This window comes from Bidens hawaiensis, unplaced genomic scaffold (genome assembly GCF_021521415.1).
Source record: "Bidens hawaiensis isolate Kalapana, Puna unplaced genomic scaffold, B.hawaiensis_p1.1 tig00005823_1, whole genome shotgun sequence".
Lineage (NCBI taxonomy): Eukaryota > Viridiplantae > Streptophyta > Magnoliopsida > Asterales > Asteraceae > Bidens > Bidens hawaiensis.
Window position 1 is genome coordinate 119,022 of NW_027491384.1, and position 26,016 is coordinate 145,037.

A 26,016-nucleotide genomic window follows, 5' to 3' on the forward strand; every position below is an offset into this window, starting at 1 on the left:
AAACGCGTTAAGGATAATCATATATGAACATATGCACCGTATATGTTATATGGGCGCATATGTTTGGCGGCGCATAAGTATGGTCGTATATGTATGTATCACGTATATGTATGTATAATGTATATGTATGTATGACGTGTATTTATGTATAACGCATATGTATGCATGACCGTATATGTAGAAGCGCATATGTATGAAAGTATAAGTTATACATACGACTTATGCGTAATAACTTATGCGCTAACTTATACGTGGAAATTATTTATACGCTGGGGATAACTTATACGCCGAAAAACATAAACATGCTTAGGTGAATTTCCAGATAAAAGAAAGGTATACGGAGAATACGTACGTAAACGACGAGTATGGGCTTATACGGTGTATACGCTAAGAATAAGTAATTAAGTAATAACTAAAGGTAATTTTTGAAAATGATAAAAGCCTAGAAAGAAAGACCGAGGATAGAATAGATACGTAAGAGCACGGGAGTAGTAGTTAAACTTATGTGCCTTGTTACACAATTAGCCGTGCTCAATTGAAAAGAGGTGTTACCATAAATTTCGAAAGAAGCAGGATCCAGGTGAGTTTCTAGCCCCTTTTCTCGTTTATGTTTTTCGAGGCTGTGTGCATAATCCTATTGTTAGTTAATACACTTACCTTAAGTGGTAAGTGTATGATATGTGAATGTTTTATGAAAGATATATGAATGATATTGAAATGATGAAAGAATGTAAGGAGTATATAAGTAGATGTTTATGAATATATGTATATATATAACTAATGCATGTATGGAAAAGAATCTATGGTTGTATGGAATGGGAAGAAGGGACCAGACACTTATAATATTCGAGATAGAAGGGACCAGACCCTAATAATATCCGAGATAGAAGGGACCAGACCCTAATAATATATGAGATTGAAAGGGAAGGGACCAGACCCTAATTATATCTGAGATAGAAGGAACCAAACACTACTAATATCTGAGATGGTAAAAATAGTTATGCATGTAGTATGAAAGTATGAAAGGATGTATGCATGTAATAAGGGATGTATGAATGTATGTATGAAAGGAAGGTAAACATGTTAAGTATATGATATGTATCTTCGGATGCATATAGGTAAGCATGTGTATGAAATGTATGTTGCCTGATTAAGTAGAACTCACTCAACGTAGCTGACTTTTAGTAGGGGTGAGCAGAAAACCGAAAATACCGAACCGAAACCGAATTAACCGAAAAAACCGAACCAAAAAAACCGAACCGAAGCATTAACCGACGGTTTTTTTTTGGTTTTTCTGAAAAACCGAAATTTCGGTTTCGGTTCGGTTACCCATTTCAAAAATACTGAAAAAAACCGAATCGAACCGATTAACTTAAAATATTAAAATAAATAATTTAAATGATTGTTAATATATTTATACTAAGCCATATGCGACAACGACCGAAACAAATTAGAGTTTGTTGTTTCAATAGATTTGTAAGAGAAATTAGAGTTTGTGAAAGGAATAGTAAATGTTAATATGTATTTTTGTACGTAGGAACTAGTCGCATAAAACAATTAATAGAACGAAAAAACAAAACAAAAAAAACCGAATATAACCGAACCGAAACCGAAATACCGAAAACCGAAAAACCGAAAAACCAAAACCGAACGGTTTGTATATATGAAAAAACCGAATTTTCGGTTTCAGTTTCACCCAAAAACCGAACCGAACCAAGCTCAGCCCTAACTTTTAGTATGCACGCATGCAAATAGGATGAAAGAGCTGGGCTTGAGGGAGGCACATGGCATGGATTGAGCTGATTGACATCTAATGAAGGAAATCTATGACGTTTTATGTTAAGACAATTTGAAGGTTCAAAGACAAGATTCTAATATTTTGTAATGAATGTTTGGTGTTGTTATATTCCGCGAAAAGATTTAATTCACTATGATATTTTGAACTGTGTTTATGAGTAAATCCAACGCCAAAATAGGGCACCGGGACCGCCTTACATTTTCAGTGCCAGACATTTCTTGTTTTGTACATATATTGTTGATCAACACACTCATTTTCCTTTGATACTTCTAAGAGTTGTAATTGATTCGTATGGGATCAAATTCTATTAGTTGAAAATTTAGTTTGTAACGTACTAAAAAGTGGTATTTATTTCCATGTGCAAGCCCTTAACTTTATGGGTCATGGTATTGTACATTATGATGTATTCTGGGATACCATTTAACCTTATAGTTAGAATTTAGAAGGAATGCATGCATCTTAGGAGTCATTTTGTTTAGTTTTAGGAAAAACTGAATCTAGAATAACTCTAGTGATAGCATTTATTTAAATGAGTTTTTAATTATCATAGAAGACATTATGTTTGACTCATTATTCTATAGTTTTCAATAGTTAGATTGTTATTAGAAAGAGCGGGAGATTGTCGTATCGTGTCTTTAGGGATAATAAATACGAAGAACTAAATAGTATTGAAACTCTATATGAGGCAAAACTCATATTGGGCTTTGATATTCAGAGTGGATGATTTGGATGATATACTAATTTATTGAAGAAGATTGTAACATGACCTTAAGCGGAATACACCAAAGTGGTACGTACAGATTGCACATAAGCTCGTAACAATATTATAGTGACAAATATTTATTTATATTTATCCATTCATACCACATGTATATCAAACTTGTTATAAAGTAATGAAATGAAGACTACAATATAAAGTCTTGTTATTTGAAATAACCTATCGGTATAAACTACATGATATTCGCTTGAATCAAGATCATCTAAGTGTACCTGTAGCTAGAGGTGCACAAAAAACCCGAAACCAGAACCGAAAAAAACCTTGAACCGGTTTTTTTAACTGGTTTTTTAATCCCGACTCTACCCGTAGGGTAAGAATATGGTATGCATTTCGGTACCGAAACCCGTACCCGAACCAGATCCAATTTGTACTCGCTAATACCCAAAAACCGGAACCGGTTTTATACCTGGAACCAGTTTTTCCAATACCCGAAACTGGGTTTTCAAATACCCGATTTATACCCGAAAAATACCCATAAAAAGTGCAACGCCTTAAAAAAATCCAATCTATACCCGGAAAAAACACCCAAAAATAGGGTTTTTTTTTTTCAATACTCGGAAATAGGGTATTCAAATACCCGGTTTTAGAATACCCGACCCCGAACCTGATACATAGGGTATGACTTTTAGAGGCGATACCCGGACACGAACCCGACTCGAGTATTTCCAATACCCTATCATACTCGAACTAGGTTCCATACCCGAAATCGGGTATTTAAAAAACCCGATTTATGCACCTCTACTTGTAGCATGCATGAAAATATCTAGTGAAAAATCACAACTCACATGTTGAGCACAATTACGAGCATTTATGAATACGTAAAAGAACTAAGTAAAAATGTGTATCCATTATTTAAAATGGATAAATGAAAAATCGATGTGTATTCATTGTCGTTAGCACAAAGCCAACCGTATATGAATAAGGTATGATCATATAATTTGAGTTTGAGATATACTTGAGCCAATGCATTGAAATGAGCAAATAATCACAAATAAGGATATAATGAGACATAAACATAAATTATGTAATTTACACATAAACATGAGACTGAATTGTAATATGTAACTTGAAAACAATATTTGAAATAAAATGAGTTTGATAATAGGTAATGCATGACATCCTCAAAATGTGAAAGTGTAAAAGGGGTATGAATACTCACATTAATAACAAATACTGTTAAGATAAGCTTGAATAAAGTATGTTAAGGCGTGCTTTTTTAAATAAATCCCAAAAGTTATCCTAGCAAGGTATAGATGCTAGAATTCAATAATAACGAAATAAGAGTCTACATTAAACAGGGACCTAAGATTCATATATTTAGGGATTTGGGCAGCTAAACGAAAATGATTTGAGAAATATAAACAATGACAACAAAGAAAAATATAATATAACATTCATAATTGTTAGTAGTTTGTAAACATTTTAAAAATAAAATAATAATAATAATATAATAATAAACTACATTCAACGTTGGTTCGTTTTAATATGAAAATATCATTTAAAAAATTATGTTTATAACTTACTAAATCAATAAAACGTCATCTTGTTTTTTTTAACGGTTTTGTATAAACTATTTTATTTAAACAATTTAACTAAAAACAATTAAGTTATAAATTTATTGTAAGCTAAAAAAAGCATCCGACTTAGGCCAAAATTTACTATGAGTGAGGTTATAATAATTAAACGAACGAAGATAAACAATTTATTGAGTTCGATGAAAACTAACTTTTATAAATGTTTACTAGTTGTTTTAGGGTCTAAATATGAATTTTGTAGCAATACTAATTATATTAATATATATGTAATATAGCATTTGTGGTTTTGAATAAAAAGAATGGAGTTGTTTTTGAAAAATAATATATATTAAAAATAGGTTTGAGAAACTAGAACTTGGGTCTGCCTTGTTCAAGGAAACCTCCAAATCTAGTGACCGTGGACGTTAAATCCATTTTTCCTTAGGGTTTTGGGTTTGTGAACACTATATGTTGTCAATTCCTTCATTTCAATCCAATTTCTCTTGTTTTATGTCAATATTTATAATACTTTGAAGTGTATTTGATCCAAATACAAAAAAATGGAAAAGAAAAAATATACTTGAAAATCCTGAAGGGGTATTTTTTTTCTTTTAACAAACTAACGGGTATACCCGATACTCTTGAGTATGGATGATACTCGAAATATACAAGATCGGGTCAGAGATGTGATTTTACAACTGCGTATTGGACCAAAACCCAACTAATTACCATCTCTAATTGTAGTTACTCGCGACAAAGAATGAATGTTTCTCTCTCAAACTTGGTACACTTAAGACGTTATAGATCGTCCAAAAATGCCTAGCTATAAGTTGGTCAATAATCCTGTTGACAACTCTAAAGTTGGTCCCATGGGTCCATTAGTTGAGGACCCCTTGTTATATTGAAGTTTGTTTGTTACATTACAATACTTCACATTTGCTCGATAAGATGTAACATATGTAGTTTAAAAGGCTTGTCCATACATGTCGATCCATACAAACTTTAATGCCTCAAGCACATTCTTCGTTACATCAAAGGAACTTTATATCGTGGGCTTCAATTGTTTGTATCCGACACTTAACATCTTATAGCCTATTCAGGCATCGATTAGAGAGGTTGTCCGGATACCCATCGATCCACCTCTGGGTATTACGTTTTCTTGTGAATTGCGAGATAATGCATTGTCTTGGTTTTCTAAGTGCCAAGTTGTTGTATCTTGTTCCAGTGTTAAAGTAGATTATCGTGAATTGCTAACGCCGTTGGCAAGAGATGTTGGATCAACAATCTAAAGTTAAGCTTCATTGTCCTTTACTTTATGTATCCATTGTCCACTATGATAATATTAGTGTCGTCTACAAGTCCGATAACCCGACACAACATCAACATATCAAGGGTTTTCATTATATGTTTACTGATTTTCATTATTGTTATAATGTTCGTCCTCTTTTCCTTCAAACTCTGGGGTGTAATAAATATGTTATATAAATATATAATTTATTAAGCTTGTTAGAGCTAGGTTTTTGTCTCCATATACACTGGTAATTTGATTGCTTGGACACACAAAAATATGACAACTTTTGCTTTTATTTTACTAGTCCATGAGCTTCGTCAGGTAGCATATCTATTATGTCGGCAACTATCTAATAAACTTCAATTCAACGGTTCTTGAGCGTTCATTTTGAACAATTTATGAAAACCATGACTAGAAACGGAAAACACATGGTCAACATGACTATTTTTTCTATATAGATTGTTTTTTTTCCTTATTATAGCTTAGGGTTGCACCTGATATTCTTCATTGTTGTTTCTTATTTTCAGAAACTATAACCTTTTTTCAGTTTCTCACCGGAGGCGTTTACGCCATCTTTAATATAATTCTATTCTTACCGTCCAAAAACTAAAAAAAAATACATAAAAAGAAGAATTCACAAGTACTTGATATATCCATTTTTGGTTATCAAATACGGATATATCACCCCCAATCCAATTCATGTGTAATTAAATGTAACACATGTCATGCATTTTCTAAAACTATTTATGACAAAATAAAACCATTTTATTATTATTATCAGCAACTCCCACACAATAACCACCACCACCAAACGCCGATTCACATCTCTTCCCTTCCAATTCCCACCATGGATTCCGGTCTTCCCGCCGCCGCAGACACCGCCGGAGCCAGATCCGGCGGTAAAATATTAAAACAAAAAACAATTTCCCACAGAACCACTCCGTACGACCGACCGGAACCCTCCAATTGGCGTAACGGACTTCTTTTTCCGGCCAAATTCGTCGCTGGCGGTGCAACTAAACTTATTTCCTCTATTTGGAACCCCAAAACTTGGGGCTCAAATGGGGTGTCTTCAGAAACTGATTCCGATTCAGGTTTTTGTTCTAAACTGTTCAAAATTAGGGCTTTTTTTTGTGAGAGTGTTTGAGTGTGAATTGAGGGTTGGTATGGGCAATTGCATGTGGGTTGAGTGTTTTGTGACGTGGGTTTTGGGTTTTATTGTGTTTTGAGGGAGAATTTGGGATTAGGGTTTGTTAATGTCATGGAAGTTGAAATGGGTTTTTAAAGTTTTGTGGGGGTGAAATTGAGGAAGTGAAGATTTGTGGGTTCTTGGTATTATGTTGAAAAAAGATTTGGAATTGATTGGGTTGACTTTGTAGTTTGTACTCATTTAAGTCAGATGGTTAACTATTTGTCAAAGCAATTATTTGACCCAAAACTGTACTTAAGGCTGAGGGGTGTGGGGCGCTAACCTGGGCGCGAGAGCCCCTCCGCTCGCGCCCCCAGGCGCTAACCCCACACCACCGGGGCGCGAACCGGGGCGCGAACGGGGCGCGAGCGCGAGCCCCCAGGCAGGCGTGAGTGTGGTCGCGGGAGAAGAGAGAGAAAGAGCCGTTGAGCTCGCGAGAAAGAGCCGTTGAGCTCCGAATTTTTTTAAAAAAAAACCTTAATACCTCTATATAATACCCCAAATTACTCCCATTTCAACCATATCAAAACACAATTTCACCTTACAAACTCTTATATAATATCCCAAACTCCTATATAATACCCAAAAATGTCTGGAAATTGGTACCCAAACCTAGATTCAGATTATATTGACGACGATTTATGGTCGTCACCAGACCAACCGATGTTTTATTCGGGGCCGCAAGAAACATCCGGCTTTCAACCATCCAACATACAACCGTCTCCTAACTTTGTTATTCCAGAGACACAAGAATCACACGGTGATGCTACGGGAGCAAGAAGACGCGTCCACCGGAAAAAACAACTTGCAACGGACGGGCCGGGACCGGCTTCGACTCCGAGGACGAAACGGAAAACCACTTCGTGGTCATCGGATGAGAAGGAAGCCTTGTGTCGGGCTTGGATAGTCATTTCTGAGGATCGGCGTTGCGGTAATTGTTTTAACGTTTTTAAAAATGATTTTTAATAAAAAAGTTAAATAAAAAAGTTAACTGGAAATTTAATTTAATTATTCATTTTGCAGCCGACTACCAAAAAAGCAAGGTTTTTTGGACAAAGGTTAGGGAGACGTTCTATACGCTCGTTGGGAGTACAGAGCGAAACGCCGATATGATTTCGGGTCGGTGGTCCGAAATCAGAAAATTTGTCGGCTTGTTTACTAATCTTTTCAACAGGAACGCCGGTCGTATGAGACCAAGTGGCAGTGATGATTTGGCGGTTTACAATTTCACTGTCGAATAGTGGAGGCAGGAGTGTTTGCGGAGGTATGGGACGGTGAAGACGTGGGACGATTTAAAGTTGTGGGAGAGGTTGAAAAGGTGTTCCAAGTGGGTTGAGCTTGTGGCGCCGGACCATGATGCGGAAGTAGGGCCGAAACGGACTAAAACTAGTTCGTCTGGAGCGTATAGCACTTCCGCCGGGTCGGATTGCCGCGTTGGATTCGACCTAAACATTGCGAGGGAGGAAACGTCTTCACCGCCGAGGAGGCGGCCATTGGGAAGGGACGCCAAGGGGAAAAAACCGGCTGAGGGGGGAGCCGTAAACATCGTCGATCTTGTTGAATCCCTCAATAAATTCAACAAAACCATGGAGGTGGTCTTTAATGACAAAAAGGAAAAAAGTCGAATGAGAGATTTGGACTTCCTTACAAGAGACTTCAGTAACCTAAATCCGGTCGATCAAATGCTGATGGAAAAGCAAAAGGAACGTATCCGAAAGAGGTTGATCGAAGAAGACCAAGCCGAAGAATAAGAATAATGTTTTTTTAGTACTTTAATTTTTATTTTATTTTTAGATATTAATGTGTTTTTTTTTTTAATAATTTATGAGTTTTTTTAATAATACGTTTTTTGAATATATTTATAAAAAAATAAAAAAAAAATCCGCTGGAGCCCCTGCTGAAGCCCCTCCACACCAGGGCCAGGGGCTCCAGCGGGGGCTCCAACACCCCCCTTATCCAGTTTCTCTCTCTGCCACACGTCACAATATTATTGGCTAGAGCCCCCACTCGCGCCCCCATTAGAGCCCCCCACACCCCTCAGCCTAATAAAAGACAAATGTTTTATGTTTAGTGTCTGTTGGTGTTGGTTCTATTTTTCCTGTTTACTTGTTGTGTTGGTGTTGAATTATTGTTGGATTAAGAAAAAAAGATTTGAAATTGATTGGGTTGACTTTGTACATATTTAAGTCAAACGTTTGACTTTTTGTCAAAGCGATTATTTGACCCGAAACTGTACACATAAAAGACAAATGTTTAGTGTCTGTTGGTGTTGGTTCCCTTTTTCCTGTTTACTTGTTTGTTACTTGACTATGAAAGTGTTGATTTTGTTATTTGGTTTTGTTAGTTATAGTTATTGGTGTTTATTTGTATAAAGTTGCTTCTTGTTAATTCGGTTTTGTTGATTACAGAAGTTGGTATAGAAGACGAATGTGTACCTGATGCAAACCTTCCTGATGGTGATGCTGAGCTGACTAAGGTATTTTCATAGTTTTTTTTAATCGATTTGTCTCGGTTAATGAATGAAAATGATTTATGATCATTAGCTATCTTTACCATTTTTGTATTTCTCGGGCACTTTTTTCATTAAAGCACTAAGTATTTTAAACTATGCATCTTGTTTAATTTATACCAATTTTGACATAAAAAACATGCTGAATGACGAATATGCTCCAAAATTTTTGAAAACAAATACAACACTTTTAATCTATAACATGCTGACACCTTGTCGAGATTTTAATGTCTTGTTAGGATTTTCAAGGGCATTTATCGTGACTTGTTTTTGGCTAAATTGGTATGAAATTATCTGTACTATGATTGAAACAAGATATATGCTTGGATGGCCTATAAAGTAGTTTAAATATATGGGCGCCTTAATATGTAACTCGATTACTTGTGTGGACCCCGCATACATTATGAGTGATGAGCACACTTGATATTCTTAGTATACATTACTACAATTGTAATATAATTATAGCTTTGCAATCGTTGCACATTTGCGCACTCTTTCTAGGCAATGTGAATTTATGAGGCTATTTAATGCACTGATTCTTTGTTTAAACTTTTGATCTTTGAATGCAATTATTTCATCTAATATGTAATTTTATTTCACCAGAATAAAGGCAGTTCATCTGGTAAGAGTGAGATTTTTTATCTAATTGAACAACTAATTATGCTTGAACACTTTTCAAGGTAACAATCTTTTTTTTACAACACTTTGTGGTTCATACTAAATTAAGTTTCAGTTGTACTTACAGATAACTTTTTCAACATGTTAAAACAGGGAAGAGCGTGATAAACTAATCGAGATTATCAATTCGCGAGTTGTAGATTGTACCATGAAAGAGGGAATCAATGCTGCACCAAGTAAGATTCTTAGCAGGAATCATTAATTTGAACATCGTTTTCTTTCTTTAATATAATATAAAATAATGTTGTATTTTGTTAATTATAACAGAGAATCCTGATATCATCGACAAAACCATCACAGAAGCAAGAAAAATAATTTCAGAGAACATGGTCGGAACAAGCTCAAAATCAAACTTGGACAATAGCGTTCATGGGAATGTTAGTATAACTTTCAACTTCTCTTTATCTGATTTGACATTCTGCTAAATTATTTATTACATGTTTAGATGGATAATCATTCAAATGCATCTTGGAAGATTCAAAATAAAATGCAACGGTTGCATTCCAAGGTCACAGAGCTTATGAAACCAGGCGAGCATATATCTTTAGAAGCACTAAAAACCAAGAACGAAACTGCTAGCTTGGTTTCAAACGGTTGGTCATTTTGTCTCATTTTTTTAGATGATAGATATTTGGCATATCACATGGTTTAATAGTTTATTGAGTTTTTGATTGTTAGTCAAATATAAAAATATGTTGGCTTTCTGTATTCTTAGTTTTGTGTTTTTTTAATTTTGTTTTGGTTTTCAGATGTGAACACTCAAGATGATGCACCAACTGAAACCTTTTCTCTTCCAACAATCGAGGAGCAAAATCCGGTAATCATTGTTTAGAAGTTTATAGTTTTTTTATTGTGAAAAACGGTTGAACAACATTTAATAAGTGAACGAACATGAATAAAGTTTTGTGTTCATATGGTTAAACAAACAAACATGAACACACGTCTTGTTCGTGAACATTCGTTCATTTAATTCGTTTATGCTCGTTCTTTTGTTTTAAGTTTGTTAAAATGTTCATTTAAATTTTATTGGCTAATTACAATTACCCCAATTTAATAAGTTTTTAGGCCCAACACTTTGTGTTTCACATTTACTTTTAGTTGGTTTTTTTTAACTCAGTTATGTTCATTCATCTCTCCTCAGTTATGTTCGTTCGTGAAGCGTTTGTTTATGTTGTTAACGAACAAACACGTACTCATTTTTTTCCTAACAAATGAACACAAACAAGAAAATCACGTTCGTTTAATTGTTCATGTTCAATCGTTTGTTCGATTAAAGTTAAACGAACGAACACGAACATGTTCCGTTCATGTTCGTTCGGTTCCTTTAGAGGCCTGGTTATATTTCATCTCTAAATGGGTCAAACTTTAGGTTGTCTAGAAATGAAACAGATCGAGTGGGTTGAAAGTCGCTCAAAGTATTATTCAAAAGTTTTCAAGTCCTTTGATCGACTAATTCAGTAATAAAGTTATATAATTATAATTAATGGATGATTTACTGATCATGAATCTTTCTTCTATGTTTTGCTTTACAGATTGCAGAGGAAACAGATGTTAAAAATGATAAAACGAGTGATGACGTCACTCTTGTTGATGCCAATCCCGATAAAATTACTGAACGTGCAGAAGTGACTGATGTCATTAATCTCTCTCAGGGCAGCTCAAACACAAGTGACCCGACTTCTACTAAGGTGGGCAATAGCCCGTCTGTTAAACGACTACCCGTGACAAGAACTAGAAAGTACAACACTAGAAGAGGGAGGGCCCGGGGCAAGTGAAGATGACTTTTAGGGTTTACTGAGAATCAGTGAGACTGTAAGGTTTAGGGTTTACACTGTTGTGTTGTTTGTAGTTCTAGTTGCTGGTTTTAGGCTAGGGTTTCTGTGTTTGTGTTTGTATTTGTATTTGTATTTGAACTAATTCATCTGATTATGTGTTAGATTAGTTAATTGTTGTGAAGTGGAGTTGTAATTTGTAATATGTTGTAACTTATACATTGTAGTTTCTTTTCTTTCATCTTTAGTGAATTTGGATTGGGAATAAATAGTTTTGATGAAAAATAATCAATCCTTTGATATAAGAAAGATATTAATTTCTGAAATTTATTTTTTCTTTAAAATTTAAGTATTGCCTCTTTTATTTATGTAATGAACTTGCAAGGTTACTAATTTTTTTTTCTTTCTTAGGATCTGTTTGGTATGGGGTAATGGAATGAACGAGGGAATGGAATGAACAAATGAATGAAATGAATCACTACTATTCCATTGTCTTGTTTGGTTATCACATAGGAATGAAATGAATCATCACTTTATTATTTATTTTAATTAAATAGTAAACTATTCAATCATAATATTTTTTATCAATTAATAAAACGGTTATAAGATAATGCGATATAGTAATAAAAGTATAATAACAATTATAATATAATAAAATTTATACTATAATAAAATAATAATGATGATGATAAATAGCAATAATAATAGTAGAAGTAATAATAACAACAAAAATAATAATTATTTTTATTATTAATTATTATTATCATCATCATCATTATCATTATCATTATTATTATTATTATTGATCATTTTCCATTTCATTCTAGAAGGAATGAAAGAAAAACCACATTTTGCTAAGGAATGAAAAATGTTATATATGGAAGGGTTTGCATTCCTTAGGAATGATTCATTCCATTAATGAATAGTAACCAAACATGTTTTCTTTCATTCATTTGGAATGAGTCATTTCATTCTACCTCTCATTACTTCATACTAAACACTACATTATTCTTGGCTATTTTTGAGATTGCTTGTTTAAAATTATGTATCTTTTTTTTGGTAAATAAATCATTAAAACGATCATTGAGTTTGTTAACTTTAAGCGTGCGAGTTTAAATAAATGTGTGGATAATGTATGACTTTATACGCTTATGTCGCTAGATTGTGGCTGTAGATGTGACTCAAGGTCACGTATCTACTTTTATCGGAGTAAAACTTTTCCCATCATTAATGACTTAAAATAATGTATGATATATTTAATGTTCTTGATGTATAAAGTCATGAAAATACAGTGAAGGCTTTTGATTTAGAAGAGTAAACATAAAAGAATTCGTAATTTTGTATCGTTCGATATAAATTGTAAATGATTCTAACTTAGTTATGATTATGTTATTGAAAATGAGTCATTCTCACTTCGATGGGATGATAAGATGGTTAGAGTGTTAAACAGTTGATCGTTAAATAAAAAAAAATTGTTAGTAGAAAAGAAATGAATTTTCCATCTAGACTAGATATGACATGGCAGAATTGTAGCCTCTAATTGGTTGATAAGTTGAGCACAAATGGCATCACCCACCACATGTTTCTCTTCTTCTACAGACACAAACCCTAAACTAAACCCATTTGCCATTGTTGTTGTTGTTGTTGTTGTTGTATACCATAACCATAATATCAACACAACAATGGCTTCTTCTCCTGCTGCTTTCTCAGTGCTTTCATTTTCACCTACTAAACAAATCTCTGTTACTCGCCTATATTCACTACCACAACAACCACCTCGTGGAATTCATAATATTCCAACTCGCAACTGCAGAGCCACTCGAAATATTATTTCGTTTCCGGCACAGGATGTATCGCCTTAACAGCGCCGGCCCGATCAACTTGCAGCTTCCATTTTCTCAAAGGTTTGCTTGCTTTTATTATCTTAGGCATACGTGTGTTTGTTAACATTTACTGCCATTGCCACGAGTCAATTAGTTTTTTTTCTAATATTGGTTAAATTCGTTAACGTTATTAGTTAGTTCGTTAAGCATAATATGAAGTTTGTAAAATGTGCTACATGTACAAAATCAACCCTTACACGTATACATCTTTCATACGTTCTTTGTGCTATTTATCGAACTAACTAAATATTAGCAAACTAACCGACATATAGCAATGGAAGCAAAACGTTGTTAATGTGTACAAAAATAGCCAAAATGAAAAGTAAACTTCGATGTGGGTCGGCTAGGTGTTCAGTAGTACGAGTATGATACAGATTAGTGAGGTGTTTTTGTAAATTTTTGTGTACAAATTGACAAATTGAGTTTAAAACGGTGTGTACGTTCATGAAAGACAAACATTTTGACAATGTAAATAACAGCTTGACTTGAGAGGAATTGGAGATAGGATCGGATTCCTGAAGTTGATTCAGCAAACGTGTGAGCCAAGCTAGTTCAGTAGTAACTCAATTAATACTTAGTCAACCTCCGCAGAATTAAGAGAAACCGTTTGTTGATTCTTTGATTTCCAAGAGATAGGACTTAGGACTGCCATAGCCACTAACAGATCGGTAATTGTTGTGACATGAAGCTCAATCAGAATCACAATAGACTGCTAAGTTTACTGTAGGAGTATTATTGAAGAATAACCCTTGAGAAACTGTGTGTTTAACAAAGCCGTGTGATTTGCGTAAATTGATTTAGTATTCGAACAACAAAAGCCAAATTAGGACGAGTATGAGACTATGAGTCAAGTAGTTAAGTTTGCCTACTTAACAGATTTTAGGTTTTGTGCTTAAATAAATTAGGTTTTTGTGATATCTGAGCTGAATTGAATCCAAAACTTATGATCAAACTCGATGAAATTATTCAATTTGCTCAAAACCTAACTTATTGAAGATATGGTTACCACGAGATTGATTCCATGTCCACAAACATGAATATAATCAATGAAACCTAACACACATAGATCAAACAATCAACCAAGATCAATAGATTTCATATGCTTACATTCACATCTCTGCAATGATACGAGTTCAAAAATGTTTTCTTCCTTAAAAACGATCATGCCTTTGGAACTAGGCTTGTAAACTGACCGAACACCATGGAGCATGTTCGTGTTCGCTCGTTTAACTTTAACCAAACAAACGATCGAACCCTAACACTTAAACGAACAAGGTTTTCTTATTCGTGTTCGTTTGTTAAGAAAATGAACATGTTCTTCGTTCGTTAATATATGTGCGAACGGTTCATGAACGTAAGCGGATAGACATAGCTTAACATAGACCAACAAACATAACTAAGCTAAAACCAGTTATACCTAAACTAACTTGTAACGGGCCAAACCATTTTTAAATGAATATATCAACAAACGTAAACATACAAACTTAAACAAGCATAAACTAACGAACATGAATGAACGTAAACGAACGAGCATAAATTAAACCCAATGAACAAAGTTTTTTGTTCATGTTCGTTTGTTTATAAAATAAATGAACGGTTCATCGAACGTTCGGTTCGTTTAAAAGCTTATTTGGAACCCTAGATCATTGATGTGGTTAATCTTCCAATTTTTGACATGATGAATGTAGTTGTATGTATATTTAAATTAGGTCACGCAAACAGATCGAGGAGTTACACTGACAAAGGAACAGCACCTGCAAGTAGCTGAATTAACAAGCGAATTGAGTAAATATTGTATAGATTCACCTGTAACATGCCCTCTGATTTTTGGAGGTACACTGTTAATGTGATCCGTTTTTAAATTTCAGTTATAGCTGTTTTTATGATTATTCTGAAATCTTGGCCAACTCATGACTTTGCATACAGAATGGGATGTGGTGTATTGTTCAAATCCTACATCACCTGGAGGCGGTTTTAGGAGTGGATTCGGACGCCTTATATTCAAAACAAATGAAATGATTCAAGTTGTTGAAGCTCCTGATATTGTGAGAAACAAAGTGTCTTTTTCTGCACTTGGTTTCCTTGATGGAGAAGTTTCCTTGAAAGGTATGTTTACTCCGTCTTTAAAATAAAAAATTATCATAAAATGCAAAACCTGCCCAAACACCTGATTTTGGGCGGTTATTATAGCTAGCTGGGTTAGTTTGGGCCATAAGGGATTCTTCTAATGGGTCTAAATGGATGACTCGTGTGAAACTAGTTTACTTAGAACAGGCCCAAATGGGTCAACACCACCCATTGCCGATTTCCCTAGTAGTCGCAATAAGAACAAATGAGCGGTAGCACATTATACTTTTTGTTGTTTAGGTATATACTTGTTTGCAGGTTGTCTCATTAACTAAGGAATTTACATAATTCCTTCTTTTTGAAAAGTTGTAACATATTACGTCCTTAACTGACGTTAACGTTTTTTTGCCAATAGGGTGTGAAATGACTAAAATTAAATAAAATGAATAAACAAAAGAACATAAAAGAAAGTAAAAGAAGAGAATGATAAAATTACATATTTTTCCTTTTAGTTATAAAATAGTCGTTTTGTAAAAAGTTAGCAGGATCTTTAACACAAGTTACTGGAAAGGACATAATGTTTGCAACTTTTGAAATGAAGGATTATTTATATAAGTTCCTGAGTTTAAGGACGGAACATGCGAGTTGGTATAAAAGTAGAGCACGAAAACTGTAGTTACTAAAAACAAATATGAAATATAACAGGCAAACCCGTTTTACTTTTCTTTTTTGAAACGGCAATATATTATAAACAAGGCCCGAGAGGGAAAGGCTCAAACTAGGACCACCCCTAATGAAGCCCAAAACTGAACAACAGAAACAAGCTAAAACATACAAAAAAAGGGGGGGGGGGGATGATTACAACAGTATCGGTCTAGACTTTAACCACATGCAAGCATCATCCTTAATCAGATCCACCACAACAGCACGAAATCTTTTGTTATTAAAAACGACTTCAGTTCTGCACTTCTATAAAATGACCTGTTTCAACCGGAGCCCACTTTGGTCAAAACCCATTAACCGACTCATCGGGTTTTGTCAGCCTTAAACTACTCAGGAATATGATCACAAGTTATGCAACCAAACAGTATATCTTAAGTTCCTTATATTCACAATGTTAACGATTAGATTATTCAACATATTCACTGACCAGTTTTCCTCTTTTTTCTGTTTTGTAGGAAAATTGATAGTTCTAGACGAGAAATGGATTAAGGTGGTGTTTGAGCCACCACAACTTAAGCTAGGCTCAGTAGAGTTTCAGTTTGGTGGTGAGAGTGAAGTGCAGCTCGAGATTACATATATCGATGATAACTTAAGGTTAGGGAAGGGTTCTCGAGGCTCAGTGTTTGTTTTCCAAAGGCGAAAACTGACGGTATAAACTGAATCGATGTAATTTGTGCGTGCTGTTTGGTATATTGTATATAACAATAATAGAATGAAATGTTCATCTTGTTTGATTATATTTTGCTGTTTCTAAACATAAAGTTGATGAAAGCCTTTTATCTATCTGTTTAGAGATATTGTTTACTGAAGTTTTTCAATTTGGATGATCTTTTATCTAGAAATTAAATGAATAATTTTGTAAAGAAATGAAAGAGCAAGTGAGTTGAACCGCTGACTATGTTTCTGGAAAACGACAAACCAAGCCAGCTGGTTTTAACGGTTTGACAGTTTACGTGTTCAGTTTAGTTGTTTGAACCTATTTTATTTTAAATCATTAGTTTGTATTAAAATGTTTAGTGGTAATGTAGTTATTTTGAAGCACTTCAATAAATCAAACTACAATTCAGGAAATGTTGTTTATAGGGACTCTTGCCACTTGTACAAGACACAATACACTTAACATTCGATATTTATCTTCATCTCTAAAATTTTATTTTATTTTCTATGCAAACTTTGTAGTTCATTTTCTTTATATATATATTTTGAAATATGTCTTCCGTTTCTTCGTTTTATGTGAATAACTTATGCACATAACAACTTACTTCTACGCATTGTTTTAAGAAATACTCAAGTAAATTCTAACTATTGCCTCAAATAAAAACATAAAGTGACAAACAAGATTATAACTATTTGAAATAATCATACTTTGTAATGCTTTCATAACCTGACTGGTAGTCATACAGCCATCTTACCGGTTTACTATTTGGATCGTTAATGCAATTCGCCATTAAAATCTAACATATTCCATCACACTCTCTTGAACAATGAATGACAGAATGAGGTCCGATTAAGCATATAACTTGAATAAATGGTTACATAGCCGGATAGAAGTCTACAGAAGTGTTTTATCATTTTCTATTAAAACTAGTTATGTATTGAACATGTCTAAAAAATAGAGATTCATACAACCCGGCTAACAACAACTATCAACCGCTTAACTCACTAATACGATACTAAAACATAAAAACTGAGCCAACTTGTTACGACCTCAGAACTGAATCTCATTCGGGTCCGAGGCTTTTGGGTAGCCGCTGTACTCCAATTTCACATTCAATGTTGCACATATAGCCCGAAACTTTAACCTTAATGACCCCATAATATCCGTTACAGACTCGTTTTCTGGCTCCAGAACTGGATACTTGGACACCAACTCATCCATCTCTTTGATGTTCTTTTGAACTCTAGCGGAGAAGCAAGTTGGCTCAACTCGAATCACAGAGTTCCAGACATCAATGCAGCCTCTGTAAAACCCTAACTCCTCACCGGTTGTGAACCCGGTTTTTAAGCCAACTTGCCGTCCATCATCTTGTCCCGAGGCTAACCCAGTTTCATAGCCTTCTTGAAAGCCTTCGTTCAGGTGGGCGTCTTCTAAGTTTAGCGACTCGCCAAAAACGTCATCGAGCATATCCGCAGTGCCAACTGTGAAGGCCATTAAGAAAACAGAACCAGATGAGTTTGCCTTTGCATATTGCATTATATTTACACTTGAGCGTTAGAGCATTCACATCAGTTTCCGTCCCCTATAATAATTTCCTAGATTTATCTCTAAAGGGTGTGTGTCCCATGACACCACTAAACCTTTAACACCACTAAACAATTGAAGAAGCAATAGTAGAAAAAGTAAAGTGAAAGTAGCAAGCAATGAACTGAACAGACTATATTAACAACAAATTCCTTCATTCAAAGAATAAATGTTTACCTGGACTGGAATTAGAGGAAGGTCGAGGAGTATTAGCCGGTGGTGTTTGATCGGAAGCACGAGTGTCATTGGGCTTTTGCTCCATGTTCACCAATCGCACAACAATTTGGGGATTTTATGTCCTTGGAATTAGGGTTTTCAAATTCTAATTTACGCTTAACCATTTTTACTTTTTCATTTTTTTAAATTGCCAAATACATGTCCTTATCTAATCAATTTAATATACTAAAATTAAACTATTGTCTTACCCGAACATACTCATCGTGTTGCGGCGGTGCACCAATGTGGGGTTCGGTTAATATTTGTTAAGTTTGTTACGAGCGTTGCGGTGGCAAGTTGGGTTACGCTCGTTACGATACTGAAACTGAAACAAAAAGGTCGTTAAACACGAGCGTTTTCAATCATCATCATAATCATCAAATTAATTGTGAGTTTTGGGATCGCTAAGCCCTTGTTGGGCCAGGTCGTGACACCTTAATGATTTGTTTTTTTGGGTTTCTTTTGTTTTTGTTTTAAATTCTATAATTAAACGATTACTTGTGTCGACTCACCGCTTATAAGTTTGAGACCAACAACCCTCGGATGTAGGGATGGACAAATTCGGGACTGGTACCGGTATCGGTACCGATTTGGTACCATCGGTACCAACGTTTTGAGTTTCGGTACCGGGACCGGTATTTCTCGAAATTTTCCGAAATTTTACCTTAAATACAGGTCTCGTACCGGTACCGGTACCGAATCGAATATTTCGATACCGGTACCGGTACCAAAAATCCGTGATTTTCGGGACCGGTACCGGTACCGTCCCGATCTCATCCCTACTCGGATGTTACCAACCTCGTTGCTTACTTATGATATTTTACCAACGTATGGGTTTTAACGCTCAGGTTTTACTGACCGAATAAATGTACTTGACCTTATAGTAGAATTCAGTGAAGCAATTTTTTACTCGACCTTATTCGACAATAAACCATTTCCCCCGAACCAATTTGTAAACCTGAACCGAATCCATTTAATAGATTTGTAACCAATTTGAACAAGAGTGATTTAGAATTTTTAAATAACTTGATTAATAAAATATTAGAAAAAAACAATATTGATGTTAAAATAAATTAGTTTAAAAGAAAAAAGAAAAAAAAAGAACCATAGAATGAATGACATGTGATAAGTGATCTTGTTTGCAAAATGGTTTGCCATCACGAGCCGTTTGTCTACTTTTAATTGATTTTTTTTTTTAATTTTTAACAGTGTTCTAAACCAATGAGAGTTCGACAATGAGGATGGTCTAAACCTATGTATAACCCAAGCCAGTTTTGATTGCTGATCAACCCGGTTAAGCTTATAAGCCAAACCAATGTTTTTTTTACTCCTCTATACGCAGTTACAAATGAACTAACGATAGTTGAGGGACCATATTTGAGTATTTGTAAAAATACACTTTTCTTTCGCGTGTTCTGGATGGGTGTCTGCTACAGGCCAATATTAATCCACGTGTACATGATACGTGTCACCACCATTCTACACTTTGCTAACCTGCGCTTCTTCTTGCCTTCATTTCACCTCTTCGAATAACCAACCCTTCGATTCAATTCAAGCAAAGCAAGCAATCAATCAATCAGTCGATCATGTCTCGTTTAATTCACTCCAGATCATCACCTTCTCGATTACTGTAAGTTTTCCCATCTCAACTCCTTCATTTTTTACCCGACCCATATTATTATTCGTGTCAAAGATTTCAACCTGTTAGATTTCTTGGAAATCGGATTGGGAAATACTTAAACGGGTCAACTCGAACCCGACCCATATTATTATTCATGCTAATAATTTCTTTCAACCCTGTTAGGAATCTTGAAATTGGATTATGGGTCAACTCGAACCCGACCCGTTTTTTAAATGTGTCCTGGTTTTCATCGTGTCTGGTAGGCGGGTGGTTGAAATGTGCAACTTGAACCCGACCCATATTATTATTATTATTATTATTATTATTATTATTATTATTATTATTATTATTATTATTATTGCTATTGCTATTGCTATTGCTATTGCTATTGCTATTGCTATTGCTATTGCTATTTGCTATTGCTATTTGTGTTAAAGATGTCAACCTTATTAGAAATCTTTGAAATTGGATTGGAAAATACTTAAACGGGTTAACGGGTCAACTCGAACTCGACCCGTTTTCTAAATGGGTCGTGTTAGTCGACCCAAAACCTGGTTTTCATAGTGTTGGGTTCGGGTCGTGTCAACAGTTAAAAAGTCTGTCAAAATCGAGCCTCAAATTGACCTAAAAACCTAATTGAATTAAATGTGGTTGTAATATGTGTTAATTGGAGGAAAGCAACTGGTTGTTTAATGAATGGAGTGATTTTAGGTTTTGTAGTAGTGCTTATAATAATATGATGATTTTGTTTTGAATTTGTTGTGGAATTGAAGGAATGCATTTGGTTCAACTGGAAGAGGAAGGTTTTTGTCTACGGAATCTAATAAGATTGACCAACCGCTTAAAGTAGAGGAAGCTGAAACAGTACAGACTCCACCTCCTGCAGTAGAGAAGGTACTTTCAGGTTATGTGTGTATGTACATGTTGAATTTTTTTCTTTTGTGAGAGGATCATGTTTATATACTGATATTTGAGTGCACAATGCCCAATCAAAAAGAAGGTTTTACATATTCAAATGCTAATTCCATTGTTCTAGAATCAATGTTGATTAGCACATAGTGTAATATAAATATGGCTACTAGTTTGGCAAACTGGAAATATTGCATTCTTGGGATAGTATGAAAAATTTAGAGCTGAAATTGTTGGATCTTTTAGGGGATGGGTGAATCGTTTTGTTAAAACACTGGATTGCATATGTATTGATGTTTTCATGTTTGCATGTGTATATATGAATAAGCATATATTTATCTATTTTTTTTTTCTGTAATCAGTTACTTATTCTTGGTGGAAATGGGTTTGTTGGCTCACACATATGCAAAGAAGCATTGGATCGCGGCTTGTCAGTTGCGAGCGTTAGCAGGTAATCATCTTTTATTTTTTTACATCATCTTTAAATGATTTTCTTTGAGTTAAAAGTATCACCCTTATGATCTATGATATGCTTTAAATTATGATACTTATACTTTTGTTGTAACTTGTGACTTATGTGGATTGATCACGTTCGCATTAATAAAAATAGTAGAAAATTTTACATTGAATTGATCTTATTGTTGCTGTAGTATATGAGCCCAAACCCTAGATATTTAACAATAAAAGATCTACTTAACTAGCTTTGAATATGTTATCTTTAGCTTTGAATATGCTATCTTTCATGTGTTGGTTTTATATGCTGCTGAATTTTCTAATCTTTATGTGGCAGATCCGGCAAGTCATCTATCCAAGAATCATGGGCTAACAAAGTGGATTGGCGTAAAGGTATTATATACAACTTTTAAGTTTATATGAGCTTAAATGATGAAAGACCTAAATAGGTGCAGATAAGTTTAACAACTGATTACATGACAATCAAGATAAGAGAATTTATTGAATGTAACAAGACAAGTCCTCAATATGATTTTTTTTTTTTGTATTTAGTGGGCGCATTGCGTAATTAAAGCAAAGTATATTGTTTGCCCAACAATTTGAATTTAGAAGCAGTATCGGGTCTATGATGACATAAAATAATTTTGTTTTATTTATGCAAAATGACTAATCTTTTGCTTTGTGTGATGACAGGGGACTTGCTGTCAGGTGACTCATGGAAGGATGCACTCGATGGAGTCACTTCTGTTGTACGTGTTGTCTCTATTTCCTCCTAAATGTTTCTAATTTAATATAAGTTCTTATTTTATAGCTTAAAAAATATAAGTAAGCATCAATAGTCTTATAATTGGTTTTACTAAAATAGAAGAAAACATAACTTCTATTAGATAATTGATAGCTGGCACTGCTATTTGTTTATTTATTTAATATAGATTTTACAAAAATAGTCTTGATTTTCTGCTTAAATCTTTCAGATCTCATGTGTCGGTGGTTTTGGTTCCAATGCGCACATGGACAAGATCAATGGAACTGCAAACATCAATGCTGTTAGAGCTGCAGCTGAAAAAGGTTTTAGCTGAATTCAATTGTGCTTTCCTTTTGTTTTATTGTTTTCTATGCTATTACTCATTTAGCAATTAGTAACGAGTCGATCCCGAATTCCCGAGCTCGTCTCGTGTTATCTAAGAGAGCTCGAGCTCTATGTCTAAAGCTCGGTTACTATTTATTAAATATTGGTTATTTTATTTATACACAGATACAACAATTACTTTTATCATACTTATGTATAGAATGATATGTTATATATTTATTATACAAAATAAAAATGATTATGTATGTGTTTATGTATATGTATATCAGTATATGTGTGTGTGTGTGTTTAAGCTCGGCTTATTTTGAGCTGATCTCGAGTAGCTCGGCTTAGCTTGTTTACACCCTTAGTAGTAAATGATAAACCCTGATGGCACACAAAATAAAATTCTTAAAAAGATCTGTGCTTCTAATGTTTAAACTTTAAAGGTTCTTGAACCTTAATTTAGTTGTAATCTATTCTTCATTACGTCTATAGGGATTAAAAGATTTGTCTACATATCTGCGGCTGACTTCGGCGTGATTAATTACTTGATACAAGGATATTATGATGGAAAGGTACTTTTTGACCATATGCAAGCATTGATTCTTTCATTCTCGAAATCAAAAGTAGTTAATTTGTAGCCAAATGTGAATGTCTGTTTAAACCAAATTTCTAGTTTTATACTTTTATTTACAGAATGCTATCCTTTTAATAATTTCCTATAATCACCTAGAAATATGTATAATGCAGAGAGCTACTGAAACAGAGTTGCTGACAAAGTTTCCACATGGACGTGAGTTTTGTATCGCCTTTTACTATAATATGCACTTATTTTCTAAACAGAACTTTGTTTTTTCACTGATAATTTTAATCTCTAGTCGTCTAAATTCACAATAACATGTATCTTTTAATTTTAGATGTGATTTTGAGGCCTGGTTTCATTTATGGAACTCGTCGAGTTGGCAGCATGAAAGTACCTCTTGGTGTAATCGGTTCTCCACTAGAGATGGTACGTTTAATATATGACTTCTACTTCTAACGGACCAGTCAACTTAGGTTTGACCCACATATAGTTTTTTCACCATTTTTAATTAATATTGAATATTGTTATGAGAATTGTCTCCTGTTACGTTTTTATACGATCATTTTAGATAACAAGAAGTCCAAATTGACCCGTTTGTAAGTGAACAGGTCAAAGTTGGCATCTTTAACCGAAACCTTTGAAAATAATTGTTGTTATGAACAATGCAGGTTATGCAATACGCAAAGCCGTTGACTCAGGTCCCTATAGTTGGACCAGTGTTGACTCCGCCTGTGGATGTTAAAGCTGTAGCTAAAGTTGCTGTTAGAGGCTCAATTGATCCAGTTTTCCCTCCTGGCATTGTTGATGTTTATGCGTTAAAACGTTACAGCCAGCAGAAATAAACACGCCCGTGAAATACAAATATATATTTATATTAAGACGAGGCTCAAAACACTAGGCATCGTTCTTTGGTAGAGTGGCACTAATTTATGTTTCTTGAAAGAGGTTTTCGGGTCAATAAAAGAGATGAAAATCATGCTCATGTAATTCTGATTCGGTCTCTCGGGTGTTTTTTACGTTGCATTTTGGAGTAACACGATAATGCACATATGCAGGATTTTGAATGATGTCTTAGATGCATTCAAGAACATTATCATTAGGTTATTTTATAAATAAAACCAAACATAACACAGCAGGAGTCTATTGTTGTTTCTGGTGTTTAGAGTTGATGGATGAATTATAGTTTCAATGATGAAATTTGAGGGTAAAGGGAACATGGAGTTTATAATATTGTGGGCAATAAAAGCATCATAAGATTTGTTATTGGCGTGAACTTCCATATGTCATGATAAATACTGGCTAGACTAAACCTAATTGAACAGGTGTGAACTTGCTAGATTTTCAATGAAACTAGGATGGGCATGCGCTATAATAGTGCGTGAACATCAGTTAACAAATTATGTGGTTGGAATCAGGGCTCAAATGCTACTTATCAGCAGCGGGTTAGCAATATTTAGTCTCGAATATCAACCAATATTGTTTACTTTGTACATAAGAAAAAGCTCATAGATTCGCTTTTGATTGTCCGGATGAAAACTTCTCAAAGGTCAGCCATCCTTGAATTACCTCAGCCTGTAGGCCCTGTACACATTTAACTTTGGAGTTGAGTTCATAAACACATAATTCATCCGAGGTGATGCGTTTCTTATGGTTTAGTATACATCTCTGTAGGCATAACAAAATACGGGATAGGACAGATTTTGTTGTTAGGCTTGAGATGAACGACTTTCCTAGTTTCTAAGAGAGTTGGATTGATTTAGGCATAACTATGTTGGATGAAGGCGTGGGATGTTAAGCGCTCCCGAAATTGGCAGAGTCTCGACCGATATAGAACTTTGTATCGGTATAGAGCCTCCGTTCGGAGCAGAGCTTCGCTCAAGTGGGATCGGCTATAATAAACATCACGACTGTCACTATCAATGGTAGTGACCCTCTAATCCTTCCTCACAAACTGTAACCGAATGATAAGATGTGTATAACAAAAAAGAGAGCGTGAGTGGTCCAAGGTAGGCGGACCATCATGGGTGATGAGGCAATGTGGTTTAGTATATATACGTTAACGATCTGTTAGTGGAGATTTAGAAAACATGTACCTGTAAGTGTTATTTGTTGAATTTTACCTTTCAAGTATCATTTATCCATATTCATCATCTTCTAAACTTGGGGAATGAATTCTGAGTTATTCAATGCCCGGATCCTACTTCCTTAAACGTTAGATATTACGAGGGTGACGTAGAAATGAAATACGGAGTAAACATTAAGGTTGAAATGATTTTCATTCTGCGTGCCTAAAATTTGGTGTCAAAACTCGGAGTGCATCAACACAAAGTCACTCGGTCTACTATGTACAAGGTTGTAGCGTTTGATGAACTATTATTTATGTGCTCCTTTTACCCTGGATCGGTTGGTAGCTACCAAGTACACCATGTCATTTAGGGGTGTCCAATATACTAATTCACAACTTTATACACACACATTTTACTTAATTTCTTGCACACATTCGGTATGTGTCATATGGGTGTTCTTAGGAAGAGGTATAAGGGTATGTTTCTTACATCTCTTGAGTTGGTGTGATTTTAGGAGGGTCGGGTCTTAACCGTCATCCAACAATGACATAACCGGAGCTAACCATCCCTCGGGGTGGTGATCCATCACATCTTTTTCGTTTGATTTACAATTTCCTTTATGCACTACAATTTCAACAAACTCGAAGATAAT

The 26,016-nt window shown here is 34.7% G+C and overlaps 3 protein-coding genes and 1 pseudogene across 5 annotated transcripts; 3 read left to right on the forward strand and 1 right to left on the reverse strand.

Moving 5' to 3' along the window:
* Positions 1 to 6,063: 6,063 nt before the first annotated feature.
* LOC143630785 (protein KAKU4-like) lies at positions 6,064 to 11,789 on the forward strand. Of its 2 annotated transcripts, none has more exons than XM_077099701.1 (8): positions 6,064 to 6,475; positions 8,982 to 9,046; positions 9,683 to 9,759; positions 9,851 to 9,933; positions 10,025 to 10,134; positions 10,203 to 10,350; positions 10,507 to 10,574; positions 11,290 to 11,789. In XM_077099701.1, exons 1-8 carry the CDS (start codon positions 6,229 to 6,231, stop codon positions 11,530 to 11,532), a joined length of 1,041 nt encoding a protein of 346 aa, XP_076955816.1. In that variant the 5' UTR covers positions 6,064 to 6,228; the 3' UTR covers positions 11,533 to 11,789. The 2 variants fall into 2 exon arrangements, with proteins under 2 accessions (XP_076955816.1, XP_076955815.1); XM_077099700.1 differs by having other exon boundaries at positions 6,066 to 6,475; positions 8,979 to 9,046.
* Positions 11,790 to 13,207: 1,418 nt separating this feature from the next.
* LOC143630770 (putative plastid-lipid-associated protein 8, chloroplastic) lies at positions 13,208 to 16,857 on the forward strand (annotated as a pseudogene). Its single transcript, XR_013153234.1, has 4 exons — positions 13,208 to 13,433; positions 15,122 to 15,245; positions 15,339 to 15,518; positions 16,658 to 16,857. The product of XR_013153234.1 is annotated as a putative plastid-lipid-associated protein 8, chloroplastic (transcript).
* A 1,053-nt stretch (positions 16,858 to 17,910) lies between these two features.
* Positions 17,911 to 18,396, reverse strand: LOC143630801 (uncharacterized). Its single transcript, XM_077099714.1, has one exon. It carries the CDS (start codon positions 18,394 to 18,396, stop codon positions 17,911 to 17,913), a length of 486 nt encoding a protein of 161 aa, XP_076955829.1.
* Positions 18,397 to 20,059: 1,663 nt separating this feature from the next.
* LOC143630771 (uncharacterized protein At1g32220, chloroplastic-like) lies at positions 20,060 to 24,610 on the forward strand. The gene is made up of 10 exons (XM_077099690.1): positions 20,060 to 20,290; positions 21,055 to 21,175; positions 21,553 to 21,641; positions 21,981 to 22,036; positions 22,337 to 22,392; positions 22,618 to 22,711; positions 23,211 to 23,290; positions 23,466 to 23,508; positions 23,633 to 23,724; positions 23,967 to 24,610. The coding sequence occupies exons 1-10, from the start codon at positions 20,247 to 20,249 to the stop codon at positions 24,138 to 24,140; spliced, it is 849 nt and encodes a 282-aa protein (XP_076955805.1). The 5' UTR covers positions 20,060 to 20,246; the 3' UTR covers positions 24,141 to 24,610.
* The last annotated feature ends 1,406 nt before the right edge of the window (positions 24,611 to 26,016 follow it).